The sequence below is a fragment of the Aedes albopictus genome, chromosome 1 (assembly GCF_035046485.1).
Source record: "Aedes albopictus strain Foshan chromosome 1, AalbF5, whole genome shotgun sequence".
In the NCBI taxonomy this organism is placed as follows: Eukaryota; Metazoa; Arthropoda; class Insecta; order Diptera; family Culicidae; genus Aedes; species Aedes albopictus.
The window spans coordinates 64,063,349-64,081,181 of NC_085136.1; the positions used below are offsets into that span (position 1 = coordinate 64,063,349).

The 17,833-nt window shown below is 47.1% G+C and overlaps 2 protein-coding genes across 3 annotated transcripts in view; both read left to right on the forward strand.

The window, feature by feature from the left end:
- LOC115256331 (protein cramped) overlaps positions 1–8,542 on the forward strand; it is a 35,979-nt gene extending 27,437 nt beyond the window's left edge. For both annotated transcript variants that reach the window (XM_062844677.1, XM_062844678.1), the window contains exons 2-6: positions 73–710; positions 5,105–6,781; positions 6,844–6,951; positions 7,097–7,783; positions 7,910–8,542. In XM_062844677.1, coding sequence (XP_062700661.1) covers positions 75–710; positions 5,105–6,781; positions 6,844–6,951; positions 7,097–7,783; positions 7,910–8,014 — 3,213 coding nt within the window. In that variant the 5' untranslated portion in view covers positions 73–74 and the 3' untranslated portion in view covers positions 8,015–8,542. The remainder of the gene's footprint in view (positions 1–72; positions 711–5,104; positions 6,782–6,843; positions 6,952–7,096; positions 7,784–7,909) is intronic.
- A 110-nt stretch (positions 8,543–8,652) lies between these two features.
- LOC115257010 (uncharacterized) lies at positions 8,653–14,687 on the forward strand. Its single transcript, XM_062844676.1, has 4 exons — positions 8,653–9,729; positions 10,041–11,220; positions 11,403–13,160; positions 13,221–14,687. The coding sequence occupies exons 1-4, from the start codon at positions 9,641–9,643 to the stop codon at positions 14,685–14,687; spliced, it is 4,494 nt and encodes a 1,497-aa protein (XP_062700660.1). The 5' UTR covers positions 8,653–9,640.
- The last annotated feature ends 3,146 nt before the right edge of the window (positions 14,688–17,833 follow it).

Below are 17,833 nucleotides of genomic sequence, written 5' to 3' on the forward strand. Positions count from 1 at the left end.
CACTAAAAATGATCATTAGTTTACTGTAAACTAGTCTTATTTATTTATTCTTTTTAATTTTTGTTATTTCAGAAATGGACAATTATGTTACGATAGCCAGCGCTAACAACATCATCAACGCCAACCACAAAAGTGACTCAAAAATCATAAATGTCGAACCGAAACCTCCGCCCATCGTAGAACAGTCTCCTGGTGATCCAGAAGATCTCCAACCCTCAGTTCCTTCATGCTCCGTCGAAACGCATCCCACTCCAACCCCAAAGCCCCACTGCCCATCGGCGTCGAAACCGCCCCTCCCGCACAAACTGATCGATCCCAGCCTGCAGCAGATCCCGACGGAGGAACTGCTCGGATCGGTGACGACGTTTTACCCGAGCGGCGACGCCGAGTGTGGCCATGCCCTGCGAACCAGTGCCCGGGTCATTCACAAGATGCGAATGGATTCCATCCGGGGTACGACGCCACCTCCGTCGGACAGGAAGGACGGCGCAAATGGTCCGGCGGGTGGAAAAGGGGGAGCCGGCGGCGGGGCCGGATGTCAATCGAAAACCCCGAACCAGCAGAAACCGGTCCGGGTGGTTTGGGGCAACCAGGACAAGAATCTGTTCTTCGAAGCACTGAACGAGTGCGGAAAGGATTTCGAAGGGATTGTGAACTACCTGAACACGAAAAAGCGCCGGAAGGAGGGAAACAACGATATGGTGTTCAAGGTGAGTGGGGGGAGGTTAGCCGTGGGTGGTGCTTTGGTGTTTTTTGGGCTTAAGGTCCACTTATTGAACGTCCAGTCTTCGAGCGGATGCTGTCGCTTAGTTCGTGAGAATAGGTTTTGCTCCTAGGGGTTTTTGATGAAGCCAATAATGGGATTTACTGGAGGTTTCAGGGGGCCTTGAAGGAGAGGTATTAGGGCGGTCCAAAGCATTGCTAAAAGGTTTCAGAAACTCTCAGAGAAATTAAAGATGATTAAGCAGTTCTAAGGCCATTTCAGTGGCGTTTAAAGATGGAGATTCGAGTAATTTTAGAGGGATTACATGGGTTCCAGAGATATTTCAAAGGGTTTCAGGGCATTTAAGGAAGTTACTGGAGATTCTAGACGCATTTCAAAGAGTCACTGGTGGTTTCATGGGGTATTAGGGGGATTCAGCGTGTTCAATGTGGATTTCAGAGAGTTTCGAAGTGGTTTCAATGGATTTCAGGGGCGTTAAAGAGACTCCATCACCTTTTCATGAACTTATGGATAGTTTTGATATCTCCCGGGCCTCTAGAGCCCCTTTAAACACCTTGAAACGTCTTGGCACGCCCCTGAAACTTAGGAGAATTCTGGAATGCCACTGAAACACCTGAATTCCTGAATCCACTTGAAACGACCCTGAATCTCAAAGAAATAACCTTGACACTTCACTAAACCATATGAAAACATGAAACCAAGACACACACCTAAAATATCCCATAAATCCCCTGATATGTCAGTGGAATCCTTCCGAAACCCCATGGAAGCTTATTAGGACCTCCTGAAACACCTAGGAAACCACCTCTCCACCAATTCTCTTGAAACGCCTCTAAAACCCCAGAAAACGTCTTACTCCCCTATTCCTTTGATCTCACTGATCCCCTCAACCCCCTAGCGTTAGGCTCCAGGAAACTCCCCCGGAACGCCTTTGAAACTTTCTGAAATCCCCCGGAACCCATAGGAAGCCCTTCCTGAGATCCTTTATTGAACCCCTTCTGACCCCGCGCAGATGTTTTTCGGATTTCCTTATTTGCTGTCTCCCTTCTAACATCCCAATGAACCTAAAGAAATGCACCTGTAACTCCTTGAAAACCCCTGATACGTTCCTGAAACTCTCTGCAAGCTTCTTAAGACTTCTTGGAATACTTCGGAAACTATCTGGATTCTCCTGAATTGCTTCTGTGGTTTCGTAACCACCTGGGCCCTCTTCGAAACCCCTGACGCCCCTCTAAGTCCCATAATTTCTCCGAAAACCCTTGTAATATCTCCTGAACTTCTTCATGGGATTCTTCCAGCAGCTCCAGGACTTCCTCAAGCAATTCCTCCTGCGATTCTTCTAGTAATTTCCCCTAGGAATCTTTCAAAAACTCAGTGATCCTTCCATGATAATCTCTACTAGTCATTTAAAGAATTTCTTTAAATATTCCTTCAAGTTTTTCTTCAAGAAGCTTGCCTTAGAATTTCACCAGGCATTCTTGATATAGTTTCTCTAGGAATTCGCACTATTATATCTCCGACAATTCTACTAGGGAGTCCTCCGGGTATATTTAGGGATTGCTTTACGAATCTTCCTGTCATTAGTCAAGATTTCCTTCCTTTTCCTGGTGTTGTTTCACGAGTTCCTTAAGAGATTTTATTCAGGGATTCCTTCAGAAATTCCTCATGGGACTCCTCCAGGAACTCCTCCTGGCCTTTCTCTAGGAATTCTAGCTATGATTTCTCATGCAATTTCTGCTATGATTCTACCAGCAATTCTTACTGAAATACCTCCAGGAATTCTTCTAAGGATTTCTGGAAGGATTTCTTAAGGAATTCTTGCTGAGATCAAGGCAATCTTTCTGAGAATCTTCCAGAAGTTCATCTGGTGATCCTTCCAGGAATTCTTTCAGAGCTTTTATCCAGGAATTTCTCCAGAAATTCCTCCAGGAGCTTCTCTTGATCTTCCTCCAGGAATTCCAGCTGGAATTCTTCAAGCAATTCCTCCTGCAGTTCTTCCAGCATTTCTTGCTAGGACTCCTCCAGAAATTTAAACTTTGGTACTTCCAGTAATAGTTCTAGAGATTTTTCCAGAGATTTCTTCTGACATTATTGCTGGAATTCTTCCAGACAATCTTCCTAGGATTCCTCTACAAATTCCTCCTGCGTTTCCTTCAGAGACTCCTCTACCAATTCTTCCAGGGATTCCTTTAGGTATTTCTTCAACAAGCTTCTTTTAGGATTCCACCAGGCATTCCTAGTTTAGTTTCTCTAGAGATTCCTCCTCAAGCAATTCTTTCCAGGATTTTACTAGAAATTCGTACTATGATACCTTCCCAAATTCTTCCTAGGGATTACTTCAGAAATTCTGGCTGGAATTATTCAAGGAAACCTTCCTTGGATTTCTCTAGAAATGCCTCCTGCGATCCCTTCAGGGACTCCTTTACAAATTCTTCCAGGGATTTCTTTAAGAATTCTGCCAGGCATTCCTGGTTTGGTTTCTTCAGAAACTTCTGTAGAGATTTCTCGAGTAATTCCTTCTAGGATTTTACTAGAAATTCGTACTGCGATACCTCCCCAAATTCTTCCTAGGGATTACTCCAGGGGAATTATTCAAGCAAATCTTCCTGGGATTCTTCCAGAAGTTTCTTCAGAAATTTCATCCAGGGATTTCTCCAGAAATTCCTCATGAGATTCCTCCAGGAGCTTCTCTTGACCTTCCTCCAGGAATTCCAGCTGAGATTTCTCAAGCAATTCCTGCTGTGGCTCTACCAGCAATTCCTTCTAGGACTCCTCCAGAAAATCTTATTGTAATACCTCCAGGAATTCTTCTAGGAATTCCTTCAGTAACTCTTGCTGGGATTATTCAAGGAAATCTTGCTGGGATTCTTCCAGAAGTTCCTCCGGTGATTCCTCCAGGAAATTCTTCAGAGGGATTCCTCCAGCAACTCCTCTTGACCTTTCTTCAGTAACTTAAGCTGGGATTTCTCAAGCAATTCCTCTTGCAGTTCTTCCAGCAATTCTTACCAGAACCCTTCCAAAAATTCTAACTGTCATACCTCCAAGGATTCATCTAATCTAGAAATTTCTACTGAAAATCTTGCCGGGATTCTTCTAGAAATTTCTTCGGCGTTCCTTCTATGGAATTCTTCAAGGATTTATCCAAGAATTCGCCCATGAATTCCTCTAGAAATTTATCATGCATTTCCTCCAGCATCTTCTCTTGGCCTTCCTCCAGGAATTCCAGCTGGAAGAATGGCAAAAAAAAAACTAAGATCCTGAGAGATATCACAGAAGAAATTCCAAGAGAAATGCTTGGAGAAAGTGCTGGAGGAATCTCTGTATGAATTTCTAGAAAAAATCCATCATTATTGCCTGAAGGAATGCTAAGAGAAGTTGCATAAGAAATGCCTGCAGGTATCCATAGATGAATATCTGAAGAAATTTCAAGATACGATAGAGGTATCCACGGAGGAGTCCCTGAAGAAATCGCAAGTGGAAGTATTTCGGATAAGCAAATTTGAGGTGTCGTATGATGCATACCGGAAGGTGTAAAGAAGATTCTAGGGGGTTTCAGAGAAATTACTGTCGATTTTAAGGCCTTTGAAGGTTTCAGAAGCGTTCATGAGGTTTCAGGGAGATTACGAATGATTTTAGGGGCTTTGATGGTTTCAGAAGCGTTTAAGGGGTTTCAGGGGAAATCAGAGGGTTTCAGTGGCGCTTTACAGGATTCCAGGAAGATTTCAGAGGGTTTCAAGCTATTGCAGGGATATTTAAGGAGGACTTCAGGAGATTCCAGACGCATTTCAGTGGGTTACCGGGGGTTTCCTGAAACTTCAGGAGGCTTCAAAGGCGTTTCAAGGAGTTTCACGGCCATTTTATGAGAGTTTCAGGGAACCCCGACACGACCCTGAACCTCACAGGAACGTCCTTAAAATTACCCTGAAACCACATGAAACCTGTGCAGTACCTCTGAAACTCCTGAAAGCCCCTAAAATATACCAGACTTCCTAAAAAACGACCATAAATTCCCCTCAAACGCCCCTAGAACCACTCTGATCTTCTGAAGCTCCCATGGACGCCCCTGAAAATCCCTCTAAAATCACCTTAATTCTCCTGAAACACTTTCAGTTACCTCCTAAAACGTCCTTTGTAACCCCATGATGTCCCGAGGCTCCTGAAACTTTTTTAAACACTTCTGTAAGTTCTTTGAAACTCTTCTCTTTGAAACCCTCTGAAATCTCTCCGGAACCCATTAAAAATCGTTCCTGTGACCCCTTTAGGGTCCCCTAGTTCGCTCATTTGCTTTTGGTTCCCCTTACTTTTCCTTATTTAAGCAGGGCGTAATAAAAGTGAAGGGTTTAGTGTAATGTTGTGTTTTATTTCCCAATGCTCTCTTAGGTAAAAGACGTCCGGCATCTGTACTACCAGTTCAACCAGAAGGTCAGCAAGTATCTGCACTTCTCGGACGAGGTCAAGAAGGAAGCCCAGGAGCTCTACGGACTGATCAACTACGGCGAGATGCGCAAGAAGGTCCCCTTTCAGAACAAAAAATACTTCCACAAACTGAAGGACTTGGTCTACAAGGGAACGGTTATCATTCGTGAAAAAGGTCGTAACATTAGGATTAAGACTCCTTCGTGCCGGGCGCTAAGGAAGCTGAATCAACTGGAGGAGTGGCAGGAGGAAATTCGGTTACCTCCGCGGGTGGACGTGTTCATGAAACCGGCCACGGTCGGAGCGTGGGGTCGGGTGCAGACGTTGGCGCAGAATCCTCGGGTGAGAATCTCCGTAACGTTGCAGAAGAGGGTATCGACGTTGCTGCAGCTGCTGCAAGCCAAGTGGCGCCATCAGGACGTTCGGCTGATGGAGCGAGTGTCGAGCTTGAAGACCACCAATATGGTGGCTTCGTCGAAGATAGCCCGGCAGAAGGCGGGCCATGAACTGGAGCTGTGCACTAGGATGGCGGTTGAAACGGCGGACGACGAAGGATTGAAGATTATGCGTTTGACGCCGTCGAAGGACGCCGTTATTCATAGGCCCATGGTGAATTTGACGGAGTTTTTGAGCAGTTACAGTATCTGCTTGAACTCGTACGAACAGAGGATCGGAGCGAAGGTCCGAGGGGAAGCGTTGTGTGCGGAAAAGCTCAACAGTGTCAAGGAGAAGATGGCGGCGAATTCGAAGAGGCAACGGCATGACAGCAATTCGGAGAAGCACAGCCCAGACGGCAAGAAGGTTAAGAGCGAGATGAAAGAGATTAAAGACGAGAAGGCGTTGGATGGTAGTGTGGTTACTAGTTTGTCGGAAGCGCTTAAATCGCCCAACGCCTCCTGCGAATTGATGGAAACTTCAAAAGAAATCGACGGAAGTGACTGCGAAAGTCATCCGATGGTCGCAGAAGGTCCCGATCTGAAGAGTCCGGAATCAGACGACAGCATCAAACTGACAGGGGTTTGTAGAATCAAGCAGGAGCAGGATTCTGGACACGGAGACAATTCGAACGACGGAATCCTCTCGGAATCCGAACAACCAAAGCAAGTCAAGGTAGAAGAACAAGCGAGTGGCATGGAATCTTCAACGAATCACGAAGATCTCATCAAAACGACGGTGAAACGAAAAGAACCAAGAGAGAAATGTGGCAAGCGAAAGGATTCGAAAGCGGGGGCCGCCGGAGCAATGAACAATTTGCACTTCCGACCGATGATCTCCGAGGAAACGATTCAGAAGATTCGCGAAGGCTGGACCGTTCAGAGCGTGGGGGACATCACAGTTGGAGATCTGTACATAATGTTCGGAGAGGAGAACAAACTTCATCTGGAGTATATGTGGGAGATGCCTAAGGAACCGAAAGTCGAGGTGGCGATCGCGACGGAGAATACCGATACCGTGGATGGGGTGCAGCTCGTGGAACAGGCGCAGTATGGCACCGAGGGAGGTTTGGCAACCGTGCTGAGCAACAACTTCGTGATGAACCTGAGCGGTCGCCTGAGGCAGCTGCTTCAGCTCGCACATCTGAACGAAAAAACTGGCAAACGGCGGTGCCCTTGTGGACACGTTTGCGATCGGCGCAATAAGGTAAGTCGGTTGAGATGGCGACGTTGAGGAATGATTCCCTGAACTTGTGTTTTCTTTCGCAGATCGCCGATTCGTTGAACAGTGCTGCCATCTTGAACGATCAGCTGCTGTTCAAGCAACCGATGGTACCAACCCGGACCAATCCAGGAGCCACTCTGGCAAATTGTAACGTAAGTTTCAATGGGACGGGCTGGAGGGCGATTCTCAGGATGATTCTCAGTTGTTATTGAAGGGCTTATGCTCTACTCATTCCAATTATAAGACGTCATAAAAGAGTGTTATATTGTTGTTTCTCGAAACGGCCATCACTTTCAGGTTCTCCCATCTCCACACATGCGCTACAAACAATCCCGCTGGTGGCGCATGCGCGTCAACCGCCACCAGCTACCCTCGCAAAGACTGATGCTCTCGAACGGTACCCCACCATATCTGCAACCGAATCGACTGAACCTCAACAACAACGTGTATGCCAACGCTTCCAAAACGACCAACGGAAGTCACCCGCCAGCCACAGTTTCTCCATCGTCTCAGCCTCGTGCGTCTTCCTCTTCCTCCGCTACTGCCAACAGTGGTAGCAGTGCCTCCAAAGGTGCCACCGTCTCTGCCGACGACGATCAACTCACCCAACTGCTGGAGGACAAAATCACCAGAATCAGCGGTTCTGGCTCCACTTCCGGTTCATCCAAATCCACGCCCTCGGACGCAACGCGCGTGCCACCAATCGACGACGGCAGCTGTCTGAGTCTGTTTGACATTTCGTTGCCTTCGACGTCGTCTACTATGATGGCCGATCTGATGATGGGTAGTGGGGCGTCGTCCTCGGCCACAACGGTCGGTGAGAATAACAGTATTTCGGCCAGCCGGATCTTGAGGGAATCACCCGTGGATGGGAAGTTGATCGAAACCGACATCAACGACATTTCGTTGAGCAGCTTTCTGGGACACCTGGACGCCGTGTACGAAAGCCAAACACCGGCCTCCACAAGGAAACGAGCATCCGATGTGAGTATAATCATTTTGGGTGGAAATGACCCATTTTCTGTCAGATTGACACGTGTCCTAAGATCTGCCGAAACATTTGTACATCGGATAATGTGCAACTAAAGTTCCATTTTCTCTGACCCACAGCAAATGAACATCAGTATTATCAGCGAATCGAGTGTGGACTACATCGCCCGGTTCGAGGACATCGCTGCCGAACTGCGAGCCCAGCAGGAACAGGACTCCGCATAGGAGCCTTCCTTTTCTACAGGGATTTTCGGGATCCAACCCAGTATATCGTAAACACACACACACACACACACACACATATTTACTCTTATACACCCACACACGAGTTAGGGACGCCCAGTCTTACGCGTACACGCAGATTGAGTCGCATATATACGTAGCAGCAGTAATGTTAACGCTTCCAGTTTTATTATCCTTATACCTTGCCGAAGAAGGAGATTTTCCTTTTTTCGAACACACTTTGATTATGCTGTACTTCGTTATTTATATATACCTAGGTAACCCAGCACAAATATTGTCTCGAACTGAAATTATTTTAGTTGGACGGACGAAAGTCGCGTTGTTCAACGCAAAGCTTTATGACGATTCTTGTTCTCCTTATCGTTAGGATACGTAACGTCTCTCATTCGCGATACTTTATAGGTTTACCACACTTGATATTAGATGGAGAGTGATTATTTAACGTTGATACGATTTTTTTTGACTCGAAAATATATATTATAATCTCGTTTCGCTATAGTGGACACTGAAGATGGTATACGTTCTATTGATGGTAGCTGGTAATTTCACATTTCCACAGTTCAATTTTGTATCTTGGAACAAAAACCTCTTTTCTGGTTACCACTTATTGCTTCAGACATTTTCCCGTTTCAAATTTACCCATATATTGTGTGAGTCACAGGCTTAAACTCCTTCTTGAATTTTGGTCCGCCATCTTGGATTCTTTGGTCTCGAGTTAGTGAACTGCCGACAGGATGGAAATTCGTCAACCATTACAAAGGTAACAACAAATCGGCTTGATATCATATGTCTCATTATAGGAGGCTGTTCAGCTTCATATTTGGCCACTTTCAATGGTCAAGAGATTATACGAAGGCTTCGTGGTTCCCAAAATCAATGGAGTCTTCGTGTGCAGTTGCTATGCACCTCCAAGGTGGTCGGATGAAGAGTACAACAGGATACTGGATGCACTCACGAACAGGCTGGTCGGGCAGAAGCCGGTAGTTATCAGAGGCGATTTCAACGCTTGGGCCGTGGAATGGGTAGTAGGCTCACCAATGCAAGAGGGTACTGTAGCATAAGATAGCGGTGCGCCAGAATAAATGTATAAACGATTAAATTTGATGTTTCAATGAGATTCCAATAGAAAGATGAAAAATACCCAGTCGAAAAGGGAAAGGCGGAGTTATTTTCCCGTAATACTTCTTCTTCGTTGTGGTTTTTCCGCCGTTGCATTTCATTTGGTGTTCCCCTTCGCTACTTCCCCTATGTTGATTCTGATTGGCTGTCGCATTGACTGCAAATCTTAGCCTGCTTCACCTATATAAAGTGAGGCTATCGCTCGGACGGGCTCATTATACAGTCGAACGCTGAAGACGACACAGCATCATCGCGACATAACAGCAGCAGCAGCAAAAGCAAACACATCCCGGAATTTTCCTGCACCGGCTCGCGTGAGGCAGCACAGCAGAATCATCGCGGCGAAACAGTGCCCGCGCCGACGACGCGACAGGAGCAGTAACTCAAACCGAACGAGCAGAGCAGTAGTAGCCCGCCAGATAGCTACATTTTGTAGTATTAACTGCCTGGCAAAACAGCAACGATCCGCCGACGGCAGCAGGCTTGAGAATGCTGGGCAACGGTAGTCCTAGCGGAACGTCCGGCTTCGACAATGGCGCAGCTGGTAGCGGTGCCGAGTCTCCGGAGCACGTTTTAAGGTGAGTTATTTAGAAGTGAAATTGTGGAATCATTTCAGGAATCCTGGAAAAATTAACAGATTAATCTTGTGACCCCGATAGGAAAGGCGGGAGTCAAAACTAATTATGGACCCCGATTGGAAAGGCGGGTGTCACGAAATGCATACGCCCCGATTGAAAAGGCGGGAGTTGTGAGTTTGGGCCCCGATAGAAAAGGCGGGAGCCAGTTGAATCGATTTGAATTGAAATCCGATTGAATCGGCGGGTTTCCAAAAAAAAAAAAAAAAAAGAATTGAGCAAAAGGAAACTAATAAGATTTTTTTTTGCAACAGGATTTCCAGACCGACGAAAACACAACTCAGAGCAGAGTTGAAGGCAGTGAAGGCAGAATTAGAAAGGACCCGAATGGAAAAGGAAGAACTGAGTCGCATCTTAGCGAGTATGGACGATGACGAAAACGAGTTCGGTGAGGCTAGGACCAGCACGATGCGTGAAGACTGCAGTCCCGAACCACGTGAAACTCCAGTCACAGCAAATGAGACGTTGCTGCTGACGATGACAAACATGTCACTGAGCAGCCTCAACATTCCCGAATGCGTACCAACTGCAGGCGAGACTGAACTTAACAAACGCGATTACGACCACTGGAAGAACGTTGTGAACGCATCGCTGAACCTCATCCAAGCAGTCGATGAATCGGTTAAGATGGATTTGTTCCGCATCAAAGCAGGGCCACTGCTACTCGAGCTGCTGGAAGGAACTACAACGCAGCCAGGAATGCCAAATGAGGAACAATCACCATACTCGAACGCAATAGCTCGGCTGGATGCCCATTTCGGTTCGCGTGCGTACATGTTGTCGCAACGGAACAAGTTGGCTAACATGGTTCAGAAAGGTGGTGAGCCAAACATTCAGTTCGTGAAAAGAGTGGCGGCGGCAGCGAAACTCTGCACGTATAAAACAGATGAGGAATTCGAAGCTGTTTCTCGCACATTGACCAGGGGATCAACCGATGGTCGCGTGAGGACTCTCGCATGTCGGGTGTTGACCGACGGAGGCTCCCTAAATGAACTGATCGATCAAGTGCGCTTACGGGAAGTGGAATTAGACAACGAAAAGGACTACCAGAGACTGCATCAGCAGCGATCTGCAACCGTGGCAGCAATCTCACGCCATCCGGATGAACTGGTTCAGCGTCGACATGGTCCAACGGCACCATCCAGAGGATACAACGGCGGTCGTGGAAGAACTTTTGCTGGCCGTGATCCAACGAGAAATCAGAGATTCCCTCAATCATGCTGGAGATGTTTGAGCACATACCACGCAGCAGAAGCCTGTTTCCACGCTGACAAGGTTTGTCGCAGGTGCAACCGGCGGGGACATATTGCCCGAGCTTGTTCAACTCAGGTGAAACAGGAACCGCGTAAACGGCGCTGGGAAGGAGAGGAGCAAGAGCCTCCTACAAAGATTGCGTTGGTCCAAAAAGTGGAAGACGATGTGGAAGACGTTAAGGTAACCGAAGCTGATAACGTTTGAGATATCCTAGCTGTAACTTGAACTATACTTATGATTTTTTTTTTGTTGAATTTGAATTAAAATTTGTTGAATTTGATACGACATTGAATAAACAAAACCGTTTAAAAGAAAACACGTGATTAACATAATACATTGTTTTACGAAAATGAACTTTACAGATGGCAGAAGTCTCAAAAATCGACGAACGGAGCATTGACAAAATCGGATCAGACGTAAAAGAAGATAGGGCTGCATACGTTGAGGCGTGTGTGGCTGGCATTAAGGTCCAATTCTTCATTGACTCCGGTGCACAGGTCAACACAATAACGTCGGAGTCTTTCAACGTCATTCTTCAGGACAAAACTGCAAAACAAAACTTGTACGAGCTTACGTATGGATCAGATAAACCTCTACGGGCGTATGCATCACCGGGAAACATCGATGTGGTTGCAACCTTCTCGGCGGAACTTTTTGTGTCAGACGAACGCCCAGTAACTATCGAAAAGTTTTACGTGGTGCGTGAATCAAGGGCGCTTTTGGGATTCAATACCGCCATCCGTTACAGTTTGTTGGCAGTAGGCCTAGATGTACCTGTTAACAGAGATACAGTCCCAGATTGGCGATGTGAATTTGCGGTACATAGCGTAGAAACGGCCTCTCAATTCCCCAAATTCAATGTTCCTGCGGTGAAGCTAAGCTATGATACTTCTATAGCACCATCGAGAAATGTTTACACACACATTCCGGCCGCATTCAAGGAACTGACTAGGCAAAAGCTGAAGGACCTGCAGGATACTGGTATCATCGAGAAAGTTACCTCCCAAATGGATAGAAGTTTCTGCTCTTCCTTGTTGGTAATTCCAAAAGGAAAATCGGACATCAGACTTGTTGTTGATCTTCGTGGTCCTAACAAGTGTATCAACAGAACGCCTTTTAGGATGCCGACATTCGAATCGATCCTGTTACAGCTGCATGGAGCCAAGTTCTTCTCAACGATCGATTTAAGGAATGCATTCTTTCACATTGAACTCGATGAGAGTTCAAGGCATCTCACGAACTTTTTCGCCGGCGAAGCACTCTACAGATGCTGCCGATTACCCTTCGGACTTACGAATGCGCCGGATATCTTTCAGGAGGTGATGGAAACGGTGATTCTCACAGAATGCGAAGGAACTGTCAATTATCTCGATGACGTAATGGTGTTCGGGAAAACGAAAGAGGAACATGATCGAAACCTCGGAAAAGTACTGAAACGACTTGAAGACCATAATGTGAGAATCAACAATGAGAAATGTGCCTTTGGAAAGGAATCAGTCAGATTCCTGGGCTTCCAAGTATCGGACGAAGGTTGGCAAGTCGAAAATGAGAAAATCGGAGCAATCAAGGATGCACGCAGGCCCGAGTCTACTGCAGAGGTGAAAAGTTTCTTGGGACTTGTTACTTTTATCGACAGATTCATTCCCCGGAGGGCTGACAAGACACGTCACTTACGAGATCTATCTAAGTCGCAGGAATTTTACTGGAATCAGGACCTAGAAGACGAGTTTCAGTATCTAAAGTCTGAGGCATGGAAGCAAATCAAAACCTTGGGATATTTCAAGCGTGATGACGAAACAGAGCTATTTGTGGATGCTTCCCCTTATGGACTAGGGGCAGTTCTAGTCCAATATGACGCTGAGTCCAAACCTCGAATCATCTCTTGTGCATCGAAAGCGTTGACACCAGCTGAGAAGAAATACCCACAAACCCAGAAGGAAGCTCTGGCAATGGTGTGGGGCGTAGAGCGATTCTCGATTTATCTCATGAACACAGCTTTCGTCATTCGAACGGATGCGGAGTCAAATGAATTTATTTTCGGTGGTTTGCACAGAATCGGCAAGAGAGCCGTTTCACGAGCCGAAGCGTGGGCACTGCGACTTCAGCCTTATAACTTTAAGGTATGTAAATAGTTCAATGATATAGCAGGACTAACATTTAATTGTGTATGTTGTATGCAGGTTGTACGGGTACCAGGTGAAATGAACATGGCCGATGCGCTATCTCGATTAGTGTCAGAGTCACAACCAACGGAATCGTTCGATGAGTCCAACGAGAAACATCTACTGTACTTTCTGGACACTGGTACAATGGAATTCACCTGGGAGGACATCGAGTTTGAAGCCGAGAAAGACGATGAGCAAATTATGGTTCGTGAGGCAATCAGGAATGATTACTGGGATAGAAGTCTGAAGCGATACGAATCGGAGGCGAAGAATTTGCGTATCCTTGGCAGCCTTATCTTTTTGAACGACAGAGTGATACTCCCCTACGCCCTTCGCGAAAGAGCGCTGAACTCGGCTCACCAAGGGCATATGGGCATTGCGTCAATGAAGAAAGTGTTGAGAACTTATTTTTGGTGGCCATCCATGGCCAAGCAGGTAGACACGTTCGTGAAAGGCTGTGAAACATGTTTCCGTCTGTCCAGGAAAAACCCGCCGATCCCACTAACCAGTCGTGAGCTACCCGATGGCCCATGGGAAATCCTTCAGCTGGACTTCTTCACATTCAACGGCTGTGGTTCTGGTGAATTTCTCGTTGTGGTGGATACTTATTCGCGGTATCTACATGTCATAGAAATGAAGACCACGGATGCCGATAGCACCAACGCAGCTCTGAGCAGGATCTTTGAGACATGGGGATATCCGCTTGCTCTCCACAGTGACAACGGTCCGCCTTTCCAAAGCGAAAAATTTGTCAAGACCTGGGAGGATAGAGGAGTAAGAATCAGAAAATCAATTCCCCTAAGCGCTCAATCGAATGGAGCTGTGGAACGGCAGAATAAGGGATTGAAGGACGCATTGACCGCTGCCAAGCTAGATAACGTCAGCTGGCGAGGAGCCTTGGAAAGGTACTTGCACATGCATAACAAGGTGCGACCATTATCACGCCTTGGTATCACACCGTTTGAACTGCTCGTAGGCTGGAGATTCAGAGGAACCTTTCCATTTTTATGGGAAACCTTGCCGACCGACCAAGTTGACCGGACGGATGTTCGCGAGAAGGACGCTGTAACTAAGCTAGACAGTAAACACTATGCAGATTCCCATCGAGGAGCCGAGGAATCCAGTATTTCTGTCGGTGATAGGGTTCTTCTGGCGCAAAATTCAAAGCAGAAAGGTGAACCGACGTTTTCAGGAGATCGTTACACTGTTTTGACGCGAGATGGAGCAAAAGTCGTAGTCCAGAGTGACAGAGGCGTACAGTATTCGAGAAATGTACAGGACGTGAAGAAAATTCCTATTATGCTGCGCGGGAATAGTAACACAGATTCAGCAAGTACACCCGATTTTCCTCCTGAAACGGAATTCCCTGATGTTTCCACGGAGTCCATGCCAGAACATGTAGCTGAACCAGCTAGACCGAAACGTATAAGACAGAAACCTTTCCATTTCAATGATATGATTTTGTATTGCATTTATGATTGAAGAGTACAGATGCAGGGTATTGTAGCATAAGATAGCGGTGCGCCAGAATAAATGTATAAACGATTAAATTTGATGTTTCAATGAGATTCCAATAGAAAGATGAAAAATACCCAGTCGAAAAGGGAAAGGCGGAGTTATTTTCCCGTAATACTTCTTCTTCGTTGTGGTTTTTCCGCCGTTGCATTTCATTTGGTGTTCCCCTTCGCTACTTCCCCTATGTTGATTCTGATTGGCTGTCGCATTGACTGCAAATCTTAGCCTGCTTCACCTATATAAAGTGAGGCTATCGCTCGGACGGGCTCATTATACAGTCGAACGCTGAAGACGACACAGCATCATCGCGACATAACAGCAGCAGCAGCAAAAGCAAACACATCCCGGAATTTTCCTGCACCGGCTCGCGTGAGGCAGCACAGCAGAATCATCGCGGCGAAACAGTGCCCGCGCCGACGACGCGACAGGAGCAGTAACTCAAACCGAACGAGCAGAGCAGTAGTAGCCCGCCAGATAGCTACATTTTGTAGTATTAACTGCCTGGCAAAACAGCAACGATCCGCCGACGGCAGCAGGCTTGAGAATGCTGGGCAACGGTAGTCCTAGCGGAACGTCCGGCTTCGACAGGTACAACGGGTACAACCTACTGGAAGCCCTGGCGATGCTGGATGTGAGGCTTTGCAACAATGGTATGGCCAGCACATTCCGCAGAGACGGCCGTGAATTCATAATCGATGTTACGTTCTGTAGTCCGTCGCTAACGGAAGACATGAATTGGAGAGTCAGTGAGAAATACTGCCACAGCGATCACCAGGCGATCCTCTACAGCATTGGCCGGCGAGCCTCTACTTGGACGAGGAGAACGTGGACATGCGAGCGAAGGTGGAAGATAAAAGACTTCGAAAAGGAGGTCTTTGTCGAGGCACTACGAACATACGGCGGTGCAAACCTTGATGCAGGTAAACTAACAGAAGCAATGGTTACGGCATGCGACGTAGCAATGCCGAGGAAGATACAGCCCAGAAACGGAAGACTATCAGCGTACTGGTGGAATGCCACCCTTATCACCCTCCGCGGTGCTTGCCTCCGTGCTACGAGAAACGCCCAGAGGGCCAGAAATGATGCTGAAAGAGAAGAAAGATGAACCGTGTTTTGGGAAGCTCGAGACGCTCCTAGGGGCGATTTCTTCACCTCGGCTTAACCGGTAAGCCAGGCTTACCCATAGAGTTAAACTAGGTTTAACGCTTAAGCCATGGTGAAAAAAATCGGCCCTTAAACGTGAGGTAAATTCACCTTCAGCTGAGTAAGTCGGAATGCTACAAAGAGTTGTGTCGAGAAGCCGATGTCAATCCTTGGGGCAACGCGTCCCGAATCGTGATAGCGAAGATCAAAGGTCCAGCAATGCCCGAGAAGATCGTGAAAGGTCTATGTCTACACCATGACCCAACGTTTTGCCAGCCTACACCATACGCAGAGAGTGAAGTCGAACCCACCGAAGGTGCTCAGATATCCAATGCAGAGCTACGGGTAATCGCGAAGGGACTCAAGATCAGGAAAGCTCCCGGTCGGGATGGGATCCCCAATGTAGCGGTTAGAATGACGATATTGGCGTTTCCAGATATGATTAGGACGGCGCTACAAAAATGCCTGGATGAGGGCTATTTCCCAGACAGATAGAATGTTTAGAAGATGGTGCTGATACCGAAACCAGGAAAGCCGCCGGGCGACCCAGGATCGTATAGACCGATATGCCTGCTGGACACCCTAGGAAAACTATTAGAGAAGATCATCCTTAACAGGTTGACAGGATACGCCGAAAGTGAGAGGGGGCTGTCAGCGAGGCAGTTCGGATTCCGTGGGGGAAAATCGACGGTGCGGATGCGATTCGGGTAGTCATGGTCATAGTCGATTCATAGTCCAAGAAGAAGCGAAGAGGTGATCGATTCTGCGCTGTGGTAACAATAGACATCAAGAACGCGTTTAGCACTTATCGCCGTAGCGCTGTGCGGGTTCCCGATTATCTGTCCTAATCGGGATGGATTTAATGGAGCTACTTCCAGAACAGGGTACTCGTGTATTAGATCAACAAAAAGCGGAGGTCTAATAGGAGTGACGGCAGATGTTCCACAAGAATCGATACTCGGTCCAACGCTTTGGAATGCCATGTACAACGGCGTATTATCATTCAAACTTCCGAAAGAAGTCATTGTAGGCTTCGCAGACGACGTCGTGTTGACGGTAGTACGAGAGACGCTTGAAGAAGTGGAAACGCTGGCGACGAAGTCAATGGCCATTGTTGAAAGATGGATGACTAGAGTAAAGCTTCAGATTGCCCATCACAAAACGGAAGTACTTCTGGTCAGCAACTGTAAAGCAGTCCAAAGAATGGAGATCGTAGTTGGAGAGCACGTAAGCATCAAAGCGCGCTTTGAAGCACCTAGGAGTGATGGGCGATGATCGGCTCAGCTTTAAAGAGCACGTCGACTACGCCTGTGGAAAGGCAACGAAGGTTGTCAACGCTATATCGACGATCATGCCGAACGTCGGAGTACTACGAAGTAGTAAGTGTGGTCTTCTGGCATGTGTAGTTGACTCAATACTCAGGTATGGTGCCCCAGCATGGCCAGAAGCGCTGAGTACGAAGTGGACTCGAACAGTGCTAAAGAGAGCATTCCCACTCATGGCCACACGGGTCGCGAGCGCGTACAGAACCATTTCGACGGAGGCAGTATGTGTTATCGTGGGAATGATGCCCATTTGCATCACCATAGCAGAGGACATGGAATGCCACTAGCGCAGAAGTATCAGGAACGTTGGGGTATTGTAAGAGCGGATTTATTGGCTAATTGGCAGCAAGAGTGGGACAATGCGGTGAATTCACTGGCTAATTCCTAGCGTGTTACCATGGGTAAATAAGAAGCATGGTGTGGTTAACTTCCATCAGACGCAGTTTCTGTCTGGCCATGGCTGCTCCAGAAAGTACCTGCGTCGGATTGGGCACGCTCCCTCGCCTCTCTGCCCGGAGTGTGTTATGGTGGAGGAGACACCGAAACACGTCGTTTTCGAATGTCCCAGATTCGAGGAAATTCCCGTTTTCCTGCGCTGTCACGCTGTCACGTCAACAATATTGTCGATGAGATGTGTCGCGACGA